Source organism: Balaenoptera musculus, chromosome 18, assembly GCF_009873245.2.
Source record: "Balaenoptera musculus isolate JJ_BM4_2016_0621 chromosome 18, mBalMus1.pri.v3, whole genome shotgun sequence".
Taxonomy (NCBI): Eukaryota; Metazoa; Chordata; class Mammalia; order Artiodactyla; family Balaenopteridae; genus Balaenoptera; species Balaenoptera musculus.
Window position 1 is genome coordinate 9,407,623 of NC_045802.1, and position 13,380 is coordinate 9,421,002.

The 13,380-nt window shown below is 35.1% G+C and overlaps 1 protein-coding gene across 6 annotated transcripts in view; it reads left to right on the plus strand.

Moving 5' to 3' along the window:
* The window catches only part of PDS5B (PDS5 cohesin associated factor B), a 197,071-nt gene that overhangs the window by 136,916 nt on the left and 46,775 nt on the right, over window positions 1-13,380 (plus strand). For all 6 annotated transcript variants that reach the window (XM_036831559.1, XM_036831560.1, XM_036831563.1 and 3 more), the window contains exons 20-21: window positions 6,427-6,550; window positions 9,316-9,474. In XM_036831559.1, the coding sequence (XP_036687454.1) occupies window positions 6,427-6,550; window positions 9,316-9,474 (283 nt within the window). The remainder of the gene's footprint in view (window positions 1-6,426; window positions 6,551-9,315; window positions 9,475-13,380) is intronic.

Here is a 13,380-nt window from a genome sequence, read left to right on the forward strand (position 1 = left end):
TTTTTTTTAACAGTTTGTTTTTTTTTTGAATCGGGGTCCAAGTGAGGTTTCTACATTGTTATTGGTTGATAGGTCTCTGAAGTCCCTTTTCTCCTGTAGGTTCCCCCTCCAGTTAGCTCTTCTCTTTGTGTTTGATGAAGAAACCAGGTTGTTTATCTTGAAGAGTTTCACATAAACTGATTTTTTGCTTTTTGCTAATTGTATGCCTTTGGCATGCTTTAACATTTTCCTGTGTTTTCTGTAAAGTGATAGTTGAATCCAGAGGCCTGATTGGATTCTGCTTCAGCTTTTTTGTCGTCACAGGACCACTTTGTAGGTGGTGGTATGCTCTTCTGTTAGGAGGAATGTAATACCTGGTTGTTTCTCTTTTATGATGTTAGCAGCTGATCATATTTAGTAATCAGTAATGATACTCTGTCATTCCTTTATCACTTGTTAGCTGAATACTTTTATAAAGAGGAACTTCTCATCTATTCTTTGGCAGGATAAGTGCTTGATACTTTTTTTTTTTTCTTCTTTTTTTCTTTTTTTAGCATCAGAAGTTATTTATTCAGGCTTTTTTTCTGTACCTAATATTATTCGTTTTGCTCTAAGTCAATTAACTTGCAGAAACATAAGCATTACTTTAAAGCACATAAAGAAAAATTAAAATGCTTTTTTTCATTTTATTTATCAGTTTATTTTATTTTAAACATCATGAATCTTTTTTTTTTATTGGAGTATAGTTGCTTTACAATGTTGTGTTAGTTTCAGGTGTACAGCAAAGTGATTCAGTTATACAGATACATATATTCTTTTTTTTTAGATTCTTTTCTCATATAGGTTATCACAGAATATTGAGTAGAATTCCCTGTGCTCTACAGTAGGTCCTTGTTAGTTATCTGTCTTATACATATGTAGTAGTGTGTATATGTTCATCCTAAGCGCCTCATTTATCCCTCCCCGCTACACTTCCCCTTTGGTAACCGTAAGTTTGTTTTCCATATCTGTAAGTAATGGGTGATTCTTTTATGTATTGAACAGAGTTCAAAATAAAGAGTGAGGAGTTTACTAGTATCCTCTGTTGTCATCTTTTAAAAATATAATTATAAACTGATTTACTCATATTTGTGTTTCAGTCAATTACAGTGATCACTCGATGCTCACATTGTCCCATCTATAGGCTATTCAGATTGACTTCTGAATCCTTTTGAATAACTCCACTAATCTTTGTAATGTCTTTGCAACCTGGTATGACAGAATGTTCCAGACCCATCTTGTACACGTCCTGCCCCAGACCTGGATTCAGCCATTTCTCTAAGGAGCCCTGGTTCCTTTTAACGGGAATAGTATTAAGAAATCAGAATGTGAATCTTGTGTGTACTAATTGCTAATGTGTGGGTCACTTTTCTAGTACAATTCTGTGGATGCAGCTTAAAAAAAAAAAAAGGTTTTTTGGAAGATAAAATGCATTGTATGTTTATATTGATTATTACAGTTCAAATTGGGTTTTTATTGAGCCTCTTCAATTTTACATTTTTATCTTTTCCCCTATGCTGAGATAATACAGGATGATAAAACTATGATATTACATAATAACTCATTTGAATTATCCCATAATAAATACAGAACAGTCTCAGAATAGTAGTAGCGCCACCAGTGTGATTCCTAAAAACAGCTGTTTGTTTGCATTATGTAGTTCTCTTTTGTATTCAGGGTGTATCACATTAGGGATTTACAGTCAAATTCTTGTGTTTTAAAGTTACTTGAAATGATTCTTTGTGTGGTTATGCCACCAAATGGATGCACACTTTTGTTCATTTGTTTCTTTTTATTTTTTGAGGTTACTTTAAAAAAATTTTATTTCTTAATTATATGAAATATTCACAGGTTTTAAAGACAAGCTGAAAAAGCAAGATATATTCTAAGAAGTCTAGCTTGTACTCCTCAGCACTCTACCCTATTCCTTCTTACCTATAGATAAACTTAAAAGACGTCTTTTCATGCATGTCGGTCTAGATGTGTTTCAGTGCGTATGTGTATATGTATGTGTGTTCACATGATCTCTTTGATAGAAGAATGATAAAGTACACTATACATGCCTTTCTCCACCTTGCTTTTTTTCTCTTTACATATACTAGCAGTTATTCCACATTTAAATATTTATTTTGTGGATATATCATAGAATAAATGCATATATAATTTTACTAGATATTGTTACAGTTTCCTCTGTAGTGGTCATACCATTTCACATTCTCTCCAGCAGTGTATGAATGTACTTGGTTCCCCATAGCCTTGTCAACAGACTATGTTGTTAATGAAATGTTTCTCCTTGTCCCTGGTTATCTTCCTTGTTCTGTAGTCTTTGAGAGCAGCATCTACTTTCATTTGTATTCGTGTTTGCAAGGCATATCTCTTTCTTTTGGTCTTTTATTCTCTGTCTTTTTTTTTATTATTATTAACATTAAAATTTTATTATTTATTTATTTTTGGCGGTGTTGGGTCTTCGTTGCTGCGCACAAGCTTTCTCTAATTGTGGCGAGCGGGGGCTACTCTTCATTGCGGTGCGTGGGCTTCTCACTGAGGTGGCTTCTCTTGTTGCGGAGCACGGGCTCTAGGCGGTCAGGCTTCAGTAGTTGTGGCGTGCGGGCTCAGTAGTTGTGGCTTGCAGGCTCTGGAGCGCAGGCTCAGTATTTGTGATACACGGGCTTAGTTGCTCTGCAGCATGTGGGATCTTCCTGGACCAGGGCTCGAACCCGTGTCCCCTGCATTGGCAGGCGGATTCTTAACCACTGCGCCACCAGGGAAGTCCCAGTTCTCTCATTCTTTCATTCTTCCTTCCCTCCCTTGCTCCCTCCCTCCCTCCCTTCCTTCCTTCCCTGTAAATGTTCCTGGGACTTAATATTTAAAATAAATACCTTGTAAATATCCTATAGTTTGAGTTTGGTCTTTGTTTTGTTTTTGTTGGTTTGTTTTGATTTTGGTTGTTTTAATCCAATTTGACACACTCTTTCTTTCAATTGGAATGTTTATGCCATTTACCATTTAATGTAACTGTTGATACAGTTGGGTTTAAAGCTGCCATCTTAATATATGTTCCCATTTCTTTCTATTTCTGCCCTCTTTGAGGTTGAGTATTTTTAATGATTTTATTTTATTGGCTTATCTGTGTTCAAATAAAATTATACCCCTTAATGTATATTGTAAAAATCTTGCAGCAGTATACTTCCATGCCTTCCCCCTCCAGGCTTTTTTGCTTTTGTTGTCATATATTTTGTTTCTATATATGTTATAAATGCTACAGTATGTTACTGATATTTTTGCCCTAAATACTTTGATATATCTCAGGTTAACAATAGCATATTTCTTTGATTTGTACACATATATTTACCTTTTTTACCATTCTTCATGTTTTGGATATCTATCCATATTTTCATCTGGTATCATTTTTGTTCCTGAATAACTTTAATGTTTCTTAGAGTATAATTCTGCTTATAATTAATTATCTTAGCTTTTCTTTGTCTGAAAAAGTCTTTATTTTATCTTCATTCTTAAAGTATTTTTGCTCGGAATAGAATTCTAGGTTGAGAGTTCTTTTGGTTTTTAGTACCTGAAAGATGTCACTCTCTTATTTTCTGGACTGCATAGTTTCTGATGAAAAGTGTTCTTCATTCTTTGTTCCTCTATACATAATAGGTCTTCTCTGATTGGTTTTGAGATTTTTTTTTTTTAATCGCTGTTTTCACCAAATTGATAATGATGTGCCTTGGAATGTTATACTTAATGTTTCTTCTGCTTGAGGTTTATTGAGATTCTTGGGACTGTGGGTTTATTTTCATCATATTTGGAGATTTTTTGGTAATTCTTTCTTTCTTTCTTTTTTTTTTTTTAATGTTCTCCCCTTCTCACCCCGTTGGTTTCTGGGACTCCAATTGCATGTATTTTTTTTTTTTTTTTTTTTTATAAAATTTGGGCTTTTTTTTTTTTTTAGCTACTTTATTTATTTATTTATTTATTTTTGGCTGTGTTGGGTCTTCGGTTCGTGCGAGGGCTTTCTCTAGTTAACGGCAAGTGGGGGCCACTCTTCATCGCGGTGCGGGGACCGCTCTTCATCGCGGTGCGCGGGCCTTTCACTATCGCGGCCCCTCCCGTTGCGGGGCACAGGCTCCAGACGCGCAGGCTCAGTAGTTGTGGCTCACGGGCCCAGCTGCTCCGTGGCATGTGGGATCTTCCCAGACCAGGGCTCGAACCCGTGTCCCCTGCATTAGCAGGCAGATTCTCAACCACTGCGCCACCAGGGAAGCCCTGCATGTATTTTTGACTACTTAATATTGTATTGGAGGTCACTGATGTGCCATTCTTTTTTTTTTCCTGTCCCCCCCCCCCTTTTGTTTTATTTTGCATAGTTTCTATTGCTATGTCTTCAAGTTCACTGATCTTTTCTTCTATAATATATATAATCTGCTTTTATTCTATGTATATATTTTTAATTTGAGGTATTACATTTTTCATATTTAGTAGTTCCATTTGGGTCTTTTAAATATATATATTTCACTTCTGTCCTCATCATGTTCATGTTTTCTTCTTACCTTCATGAGCATATGGAGCATATTTATAACAACTGTTTTTATGTCTTTGCTAATTCTGTCACCTGTGCCATTTCTGGGACTGTGTCTATTGATTAATTTTGTCCTGATTATATATTAGAAGGTCTTTCTGCTGTGGCTGGTGGAAACATGAATTGCTACCGGCCCTGTGTGTGGTAGGGAGTTTTTTGGCCTACTTCTTTCTAACATTCTTTTCCTGGTCTTAGGTAGTTTTTGCTCTTACATCACGCTGATCATTATTCAGCCAAAGACTCAAGGATACCCCTCTTCAGGTCTACAGAACTCCAGCTCTCTTTCTCTCTTTGTAGCTCCCTCCTTGTGGTGCTTTGCTGTAAAAAGTATAGCTCCCTTGGCCTCCCTGAATTCTCATTCCTGTCTACCTCAACTGCAGGCAACCACCAGGCTCTATTTGGGTCTCTACTTCTTGTACTGCAGTCTGGAAACTACCTCCTTGCAGTAATTGGGGGCAGATGTAGAGCTCTTCTAGTTTGTTTCCCATCTTTACGGATTTTCGCACTGTGCTTCCTATTGTCCAGTGTCTGAAACCATTAACATATTATCTTGTTTTCTGCTTGTTTAAGGTAAAAGAGTAAACCCAGTCTCAGATATACTGTCCTAATCTGAAGCAGAAGTCCTCTGAGTATAGTTTTAATTTGTATTTATATATGTTTTTAAAGGAGTGAAGATAAACATCTGTTCACATACAATTGGGTAATTTGTTTATCTTCTTTTGAAGAGCTTTCTACTCTGTTAGATCCAACCCATTTTTCTGTGATATTGTTGGTCTTTTCATTCTCTGTTTGTAGGTGTTTACATTTTAGGGATATTAACCCTTTCTCTGTAACATGAAATGCAAAGTTTCCCTTCAGTTTGTCATTTTTTTAAAATTATATTTTGCTGTTGGTATCTTTTCTGAGACTTATATTATTATAATGAATTATTTTATCTCTAATTTTTTTTTCTACTGGAGCACTGGGTTGTTATTGGGCAAGGGCGAGGATTCAGAAGTTGCTTTCACTGTGAGATGTATTCATAATAGTTGAGCTAAGAGATTCTGCTTTATTCAGGATTTTAACTTTTTATATAGTGGAATGATACGATACATACATGTTCTTCCAGGTAGCTGTATGACCCATTCCCTACCTCTTTCAGAACTCTGCTCAAATGTTACTTTATAAGCACGTCTATAAGCACCCTATTTAAAATTGTAACACTGTTACACACTTAGCTGCATTCCCTATTCCTGTCCTCTTTTTCTTCTTCTGCTTCTTTTTTTCCCTTTACAGGAGTTACCACAATTTGACATATCATATGTTTTTGTAATCATGTGTCTTATCCCTAATATGCTGGTAACATGAAGGCAAGGATTTGGGACTTTTAATAGTGCCTGGCACTGTAGTAAGTGCTCAATTTGTATTGGTTAAATGATCAAATTTCTGCTCATGTAGGTTGTTTTGGCACAAAGTAAAAGGTGAATTGGAAGAGGAAGAGCCTGGAGAAAGAAGGTGTAAGGTGGCAGAAGCTTAGCTGAAGTGGTACCAGTGAGAATGAAATAGAAAAGGCTAAAGCAATGACATTAAAAAGAAGAAATGGGTCACCATCCTTGTTTGTTTTTATAATTATTAAGTAAAAAGGAAAAAATACTTGTATTTGGATTATATTTTTAATATGGATATTTATAAAGCGAAATTATAGATTGAAAATGTCTGAGTAGATGTTATGACTTTTTTTGTTTTTACAAAACATTACTTAAAAAATACAAGCATTAAAGTATCTAGTGGAAGTCATGTTGTTTTTTCTGGTTAATTGTTTTTCTTTAATTTTTTTTTTTTTTTTTTAGAGCTTTGCTTCCTGTTTTACATCACAAATCTAAAAAAGGACCCCCCCGTCAAGCCAAATATGCTATTCATTGTATCCATGCGATATTTTCTAGTAAAGAGACACAGTTTGCACAGATATTTGAGGTAAAGAGAAAAGTTTTTTGTTTGTGTCATGTTATAGTTAAAAAACAAATATGAATGATTTTATAGGATGTTCACATTTGGAGATGTATCATTTTATAGTTTATTTTCAGAATTTGAATTAGTATAATCAATATTGATGGGCGGTTAAAATCAGAAAATATCTGATTATTCAGATGTTTAATGCTAACTCAGATTCAGAAATCAAACAGTTGTATAATATTTTTTGACATTACTTTATACATTTAGTATTAGGAAACTATTTTTCATTAGTAAGTAATTACATATAAAATCCCACTTACTGACAGTAGGTAGTAGATGATTATCAGTTTACAGATTTGAAAGTTAGATTTCTATATATGAGATACTACTGAAGTGTGGGGTTCTATAAATCCATACTAATTTGTAATGTAAGGTAAATAAGTTTAAGTTTGTACTTCAATGACTGACATAATTTTATGTCAGATTAAAATGTGCCTTTTCCCTTGCAGAGCATTTGGTCCACACCAAAAGGTCCTTGATATTTTGGTGCTCTCCAAAATGTCTGTGGGCATATTTGGTCCATGCCAAATGGTTTTGGACAGGACCAAATATGAACAAATATCGAGGACCTTTGTGTGTAGACCAAGTGTCTTATGGATGTATTGGATAGGACCAAATGTCTACTGACCATCTTTTCAATATGTATTTTATATTATTTTTTCTGTACTTGGAATTACTATTACCCTTTCTAAGCATTGCAATTTCATTACAAGCTCTTATAATCAGGGGCTGTCTTTAGCATTCTTCCTACAAATAGAAGCTAAGCAGAAAATCTATAAAATCCTAACTTATAATTTTAGTTTAGGAGCTTTGAATGAAGTCAAAACAATTTGGAAATTATGCTGAAACTAACCCACCATAAATACTTAGACTTGTTATCTCTGTTTTAGAAATATTTATGCTAATTTTGTCATTTTCATATATTATGTTAAAGACCTAAAGGAGGAAAAAAGTTTTCTTTATTAAACAGCATCTTTGCTATAGATAGCAAATAGTAATATATTTTAAATTTGGGGGTGGAAATACTTTCTATAGTCTTTTTTTTTAATAAGAGGATGACTTCAATGAACTCATGTTGATTTCTAGAAAGCTTTTGTTTTTCTTGAATAATCTCCTTTTTGTTCCTTCCAATGATAATGAGGAGGAGGATAATGCTGATAATAACTTGAATTTTTAGGGTACTTTTATTTTCATTTTTGATATCTGTTACTTATCTTTACAAGAACCTAACCGGTAATCCTTCTACTATGACATACAAGATTGGCTGGCTTTCTGAGAAAAGGTTTCATAGAGACATATGGCCTTTATGAGGTTACTGTTAATCCAGGGACTGGCCATTTATTTTGCTTTTTCAGAAATGATTTTATTATCTTACTGTGGAAAATTGTCATACATTATAATAAATGAATTGAAAAAAGTACACTGTAAACAACAAGTTATCACTTAGATGTGCAATGGAGGTACTGAGGGAGGTCATCGAGAATAGCAAGAAGTAAACTCATTTAAATATACTTTTGACTAAACGAAGCCTCTCATATTGCCCCAGTGTGTTGGGAAGAACAGTTTTGTGTTGTTTTTCAAGCCTAGAATTCTTGGTGTTCAGTGTAGGAGGATAGAGCATCAATTCTTCATTAAAATGTGCCATTAAAATTTTTAATAGATAATATATTCACCTGCTTCAAAATCAAAAGATACAAAACAAATATCCAGTAGTAAATACTAAAGAGTAAAGAGTTTTCTCTTTTGCTTCACCCCCGTATCCCCAGCCACCCAGTTTCTTAGAGGCAGCCAGTGTTATCAGTTTCTAATGTACTTTTCTGGAGAGATTTTATTCATATGCAAGTAATATAAATACACAAAATACACACATATTTTGTCCCTTCCCCCTCTCCTTATGCCAATGATAGTATACTGTAGTCACTCTTCTGATTTTCCTATTTTAAAAGTTTAACGATATATTTTAGATATCAATTTATGTGAGTATATAAAGAGCCTCATTCTTTTGTCATGGCAAAATGAATATTAATGGCTGGGTTTCCTATTAGAATAATAAAAATAATTTTATTAGTTATGGTACTTAATATTTGATGCTATAAAAATCCACAAAAATCCATGTGACTATACATAATAAAACTTATTTCTTGGTCCTGAAAAAAGTCTAATTGGGTGCTTTGATTGTATTCTAATCAGTGGCTTAGGCACACAGACCCTTTTTGACTAGTGGCTTCTCTTTGAGTCCCACCGGATCCTTGGTATTAAGACAGCCAGTGAGTAAAGAGAGAGAATGTGGAGAAGATACGTTGCTCATATCTGCCTCAGTACAGGCATGGCATACCTCACTTTCATTCCTGTTCTGGTAACCAGAACTTACTCACATCCTCACCTAACTGCACATATAGGCATCCTTGAATGGAAGTGGATATTGGTGAGCCTTAGCAGTCTCTAACATACTTATGTATGTGGTCATAAAATATATGATACATAATATGATTCTTTATGCTGAAATGTTCTTTACCTAACCTCTAAAATATAACTTGGGCAAAACTGAAAATATTTAAATATGATGCCTTCTACATAAATAACCTATAAAAGTTTAAATGTAAGCTTGAGCTACTACTTAAACCATGTATTGGAACTTTTGTAGTTTTTAAAATTTGAAGGTGAAATATGTGAACAGCTTATTTGCATGTTTATGGAGTTGATCATTTTCCTTTCCTCATTTTCAGCCTTTGCATAAGAGCCTGGATCCAAGCAACCTGGAACATCTCATAACACCGCTGGTTACTATTGGTCATATTGCTCTCCTTGCACCGGATCAGTTTGCTGCTCCTTTGAAGTCTTTGGTAGCTACTTTCATTGTGAAGGATCTTCTCATGAATGATCGGGTAATTTTTATTTTTTAGATGTGTGTTCTTCATAATGCTATCTTCTAAAATTTTATGCAGCAAAGAGAGAAGTGAAATGATGTAAATAACACTTCAATTTGGCTGACTTATTTTAGGTTTTCTTATCTTTTCAACATGCTGTATCTCCATTGTAAGTGAAGCAACATTGAAACATCTCTTTAGTTGAGCATAGGACTATGACCTGGAATACTTTCCTTGATAAATACGAAATATCACCTGATTCTGTCTATTTCAACTTTATAGGGGTTTAATTTTTATAATGACATCTTTTTTTAAAAATGTGAAGACTGACAGGTTAGTTTATAATATGGCTGTATGATAGTAGTTGTTGCCTTTCATACATACAAGAGAGAATTAAAAGAGCCTTGGGAGAAAACATTGGGACAGAAATAGTGATTTTCTCTGTCTCCAGTATGTAAGTATTTGGGGTAAGGCATGGCATGTTTGGGTCTTGGAGAATTGACCCCTTACAGTTACGTGGAGTTTTATGCACGTCTTTGTGTTTTTAGATATATACACATATGTGTGAAAAGAAAACCTTAAAACTAGGATTTTCAGAATGATAAATGAGCATTGGCTTCAGTTTAAAGTCACCAGCTACATTAGCCCCCTAACAAGAGAGTAGGCCTGTCCTTTTGAAGCTTTGAAGCTAAGCATTGACTTCTCTCTGGCTATGAAAGTCCTAGACGGCATCTTCTGCCAGTAGAAGATTGTTTTCTGCGTTGAAAATCTGTTGTTTAGCATAGCCACCTTAATTAATGATCTTAGCTAGACGTTCTGGATAACCTGCTGCAGCTTCTGCATCAGTACTTGCTGCTTCACCTTGTACTTCTATGTCATAGAGATGGCTTCTTTCCTTAAATATTATGAACCAACCTCTGCTAGCCTCAGATTTTTCCTCTGCAGCCTCCTCACCTCACCAAGTCTTCACAGAATTGAAGAGAGTTAGGGCCTTGCTCTGGATTAGGCTTTGCCTTAAGGGAATGTTGGGCTGGTTTGATCTCCTCTCCAGTCCACTGAAACTCTCTCCATATCAGCAATAAGGGTGTTTTGCTTTCTTATCATTCACGTGTTCACTGGAGTAGCACTTTTAATTTCCTTCAAGAACTTTTCCTTTGCATTCACAACTTGGCTAACTGGCACAAGTGGTGTAACTTTCAGCTGATTGCAGCTTTTGACATGCCTTCGTCACTAAGCTTGATCATTTCTAGCTTTTGATTTAAACTGAGAGATGTGCAGTGCTTCCTTTCACTTGAACACTTTACAGAGGCCATTGTAGGGTTATTAATTGGCCTAATTTCAGCATTGTTGTGTCTCAGGGAATAGGGCGGCCTGAGGGAGAGAGAGAGAGATGGGGGAATGGCCAGTCTGTAGAGCAGTCAGAACACACACATTTACTAATTAAGTTCGCTATGTTATGTGGCAGTGGTTCATGGCACCTCAGAACAATTACAATAGTATCATTAAAGATCGCTGATCACTTATCACCATAACAAATGTAATAATAATGAAATCATTTGGAATATTGCAAGAATTATGAAAATGTGACACAGAGACATGAAGTGAGCAAATGCTGTTGGAAAAATAGCACTGATGGACTTGCTTGACACAAACCTTCAATTTGTAAAAAATGCAGTATCTGTGAAGCCTAATGAAACAATTTTTGTCTGTATACAAAAAGTATGTCAGACAGCTGGGTCACAGTAAAAAAAAATATTGTATATTTAGAGTGTAATTAGAACTACAGAAAGAGAGGAAAGAGAATATGAAACAGAAATAGTATTTGAAGTGATAATGCCAGACAATTTTTCAAAATTTATGAAAGACATCAAAGCTATACATTCAAGATCAGGTAGAAGCCCCAAGTAGGATAAATATAACACAAAGCACACCCAGATACATCATAGTAAAACTGGAACCAATCAAAATAGAAAAGATTAAAAGCATTCACAGCAAAAAGACAGAAAACCTTCAAATGGACAAGACTGTCACTTGACTTCAAAAGAAAAGATAAGAAAATGGAAGATAATGGAATAACATTTTCAAATTATCGAGTGGAAGAAATGTACCAATCTAGAATTCTAAACCTGGAGAACATATCCTTTAAAAGGGAAGGCAAAATAAAGACATTTTCAGACAAACAAAAACTGAAAGAGTTCATTAGCAGTTATCCCAGCTAAAAGAATTTCTACTTTAATTCTTTGGGTAGAAAGCAAATTATCACAGAGACAGAACAGAGTGAAAAACAAGAGAAAGAGGAAAATATGTTGGTAAATCTAAATAAATATTAACTGCATAAAATTAGAAGAGTAATGGTCCTGTGTGAACAAGAGCACAGTAAGCATCAGAGTATAAAGGGAGTTGACATATTTTAAGTTTTCTTAGAATACTGAACCTACTACTGTTCTGAAAGTTTAAGACAGAATAATTGAAATAGGCCTTCAGTAAGTTAAGGCCACTACTCTCTAGGACAACTACTAAAAGAATAGGAAAATATAAAGCGAATAAGCCAGTAAAGAGGAGAATGGAATAAAAATATTTAACCAAAAATAAGGCAAGAAGAAGATGAAAATGAACACAAAACTGATAGAACAAACTGAAAGAATATCAGGTGGCAAATTTTTATTTTATTTATTTTTTGGCCAATTTTTAAAAAATTAATTAATTATTTTTGGCTGCCTTGGGTCTGTTGCTGCATGCGGGCTTTCTCTAGTTGTGGCAAGTGGGGGCACTCTTTGTTGCGGTGCACGGGCTTCTCATTGTGGTGGCTTCTCTTGTTGCGGAGCACGGGCTCTAGGCGTGCGGGCTTCAGTAGTTGTGGCACACGGGCTCAGTAGTTGTGGCTCACGGGCTCTAGAGCGCAGGCTTAGTAGTTGTGGCGCACGGGCTTAGTTGCTCTGTGGCATGTGGGATCTTCCCGGACCAGGGCTCGAACCCGTGTCCCCTGCATTGGCAGGTGGATTCTTAACCACTGGACCACCAGGGAAGTCCCTCAGGTGGCAAATTAACCGTAATCACTATTTACATAACATGTAAGCAGAATATGCTAATTAAATACAAAGTTGACAGAAAGTGTGTCAGAACTGGGTTGTGTACAGTTCTATATATGACATTGAGAAGTCCTCAAGTCTTCTGTTAGTTACTGTTACTCTGTCTTTTCCCCCTGAGATTGGGAATGGGATAAAAATATCCACTATCACCACTTGTGTTGTTTTGAAGGATCTGGCCATTCTAGGAGGAAGAAAGAGAAATGAAAACCATTAAGAATGAAGGAAAAAAAAAAGCTGTTATTACTATGAACGGAGAAATCCTAAAAGAATGCAAAAGTTAATAGAATTAAAAATTGTGTTTAACAAGGTCCCCGGATTCAAAGTCAGTGTAAAAAAGAAGTAACTTTATATTTCTATGCCAATAATAAGCAATTAGAAAATAAATATTGAAAATTATATTTACAGTAACATCAAAAACCATTAAATGCCTAGGAATGTACTTAAGAAAGGTAAGCAATACCTCTACACAGATGTTTTAGAAACATTCCTCAGTGAAGTTAAAGGCCACCTAAGGTATATACTGTCTTCATGAAATGAAAAGGTCAGGATTATAATACCATGGAATGGGATGGTGATACTATAATGATGAAAATTATCTGCAGATTTATAGTTCAATACAATAGGTATCAAAATTCTAGCCAGATGTGTGTGTATATGTTGGGGTAGAGTGGTATAGGGAGAAGAGACAAGCTGATTGTAAAATTTCAGTAGAAATGCAAAAGGGTAAGAATAGCCAAAATCATCTTGAAGAAGAAGAAGAAGATGATGATGATGATGATGAAGTAGTCGTAGGAGGAGGAGGAGCAGCGGCAGCAGAAGTCATCATTACAGACAC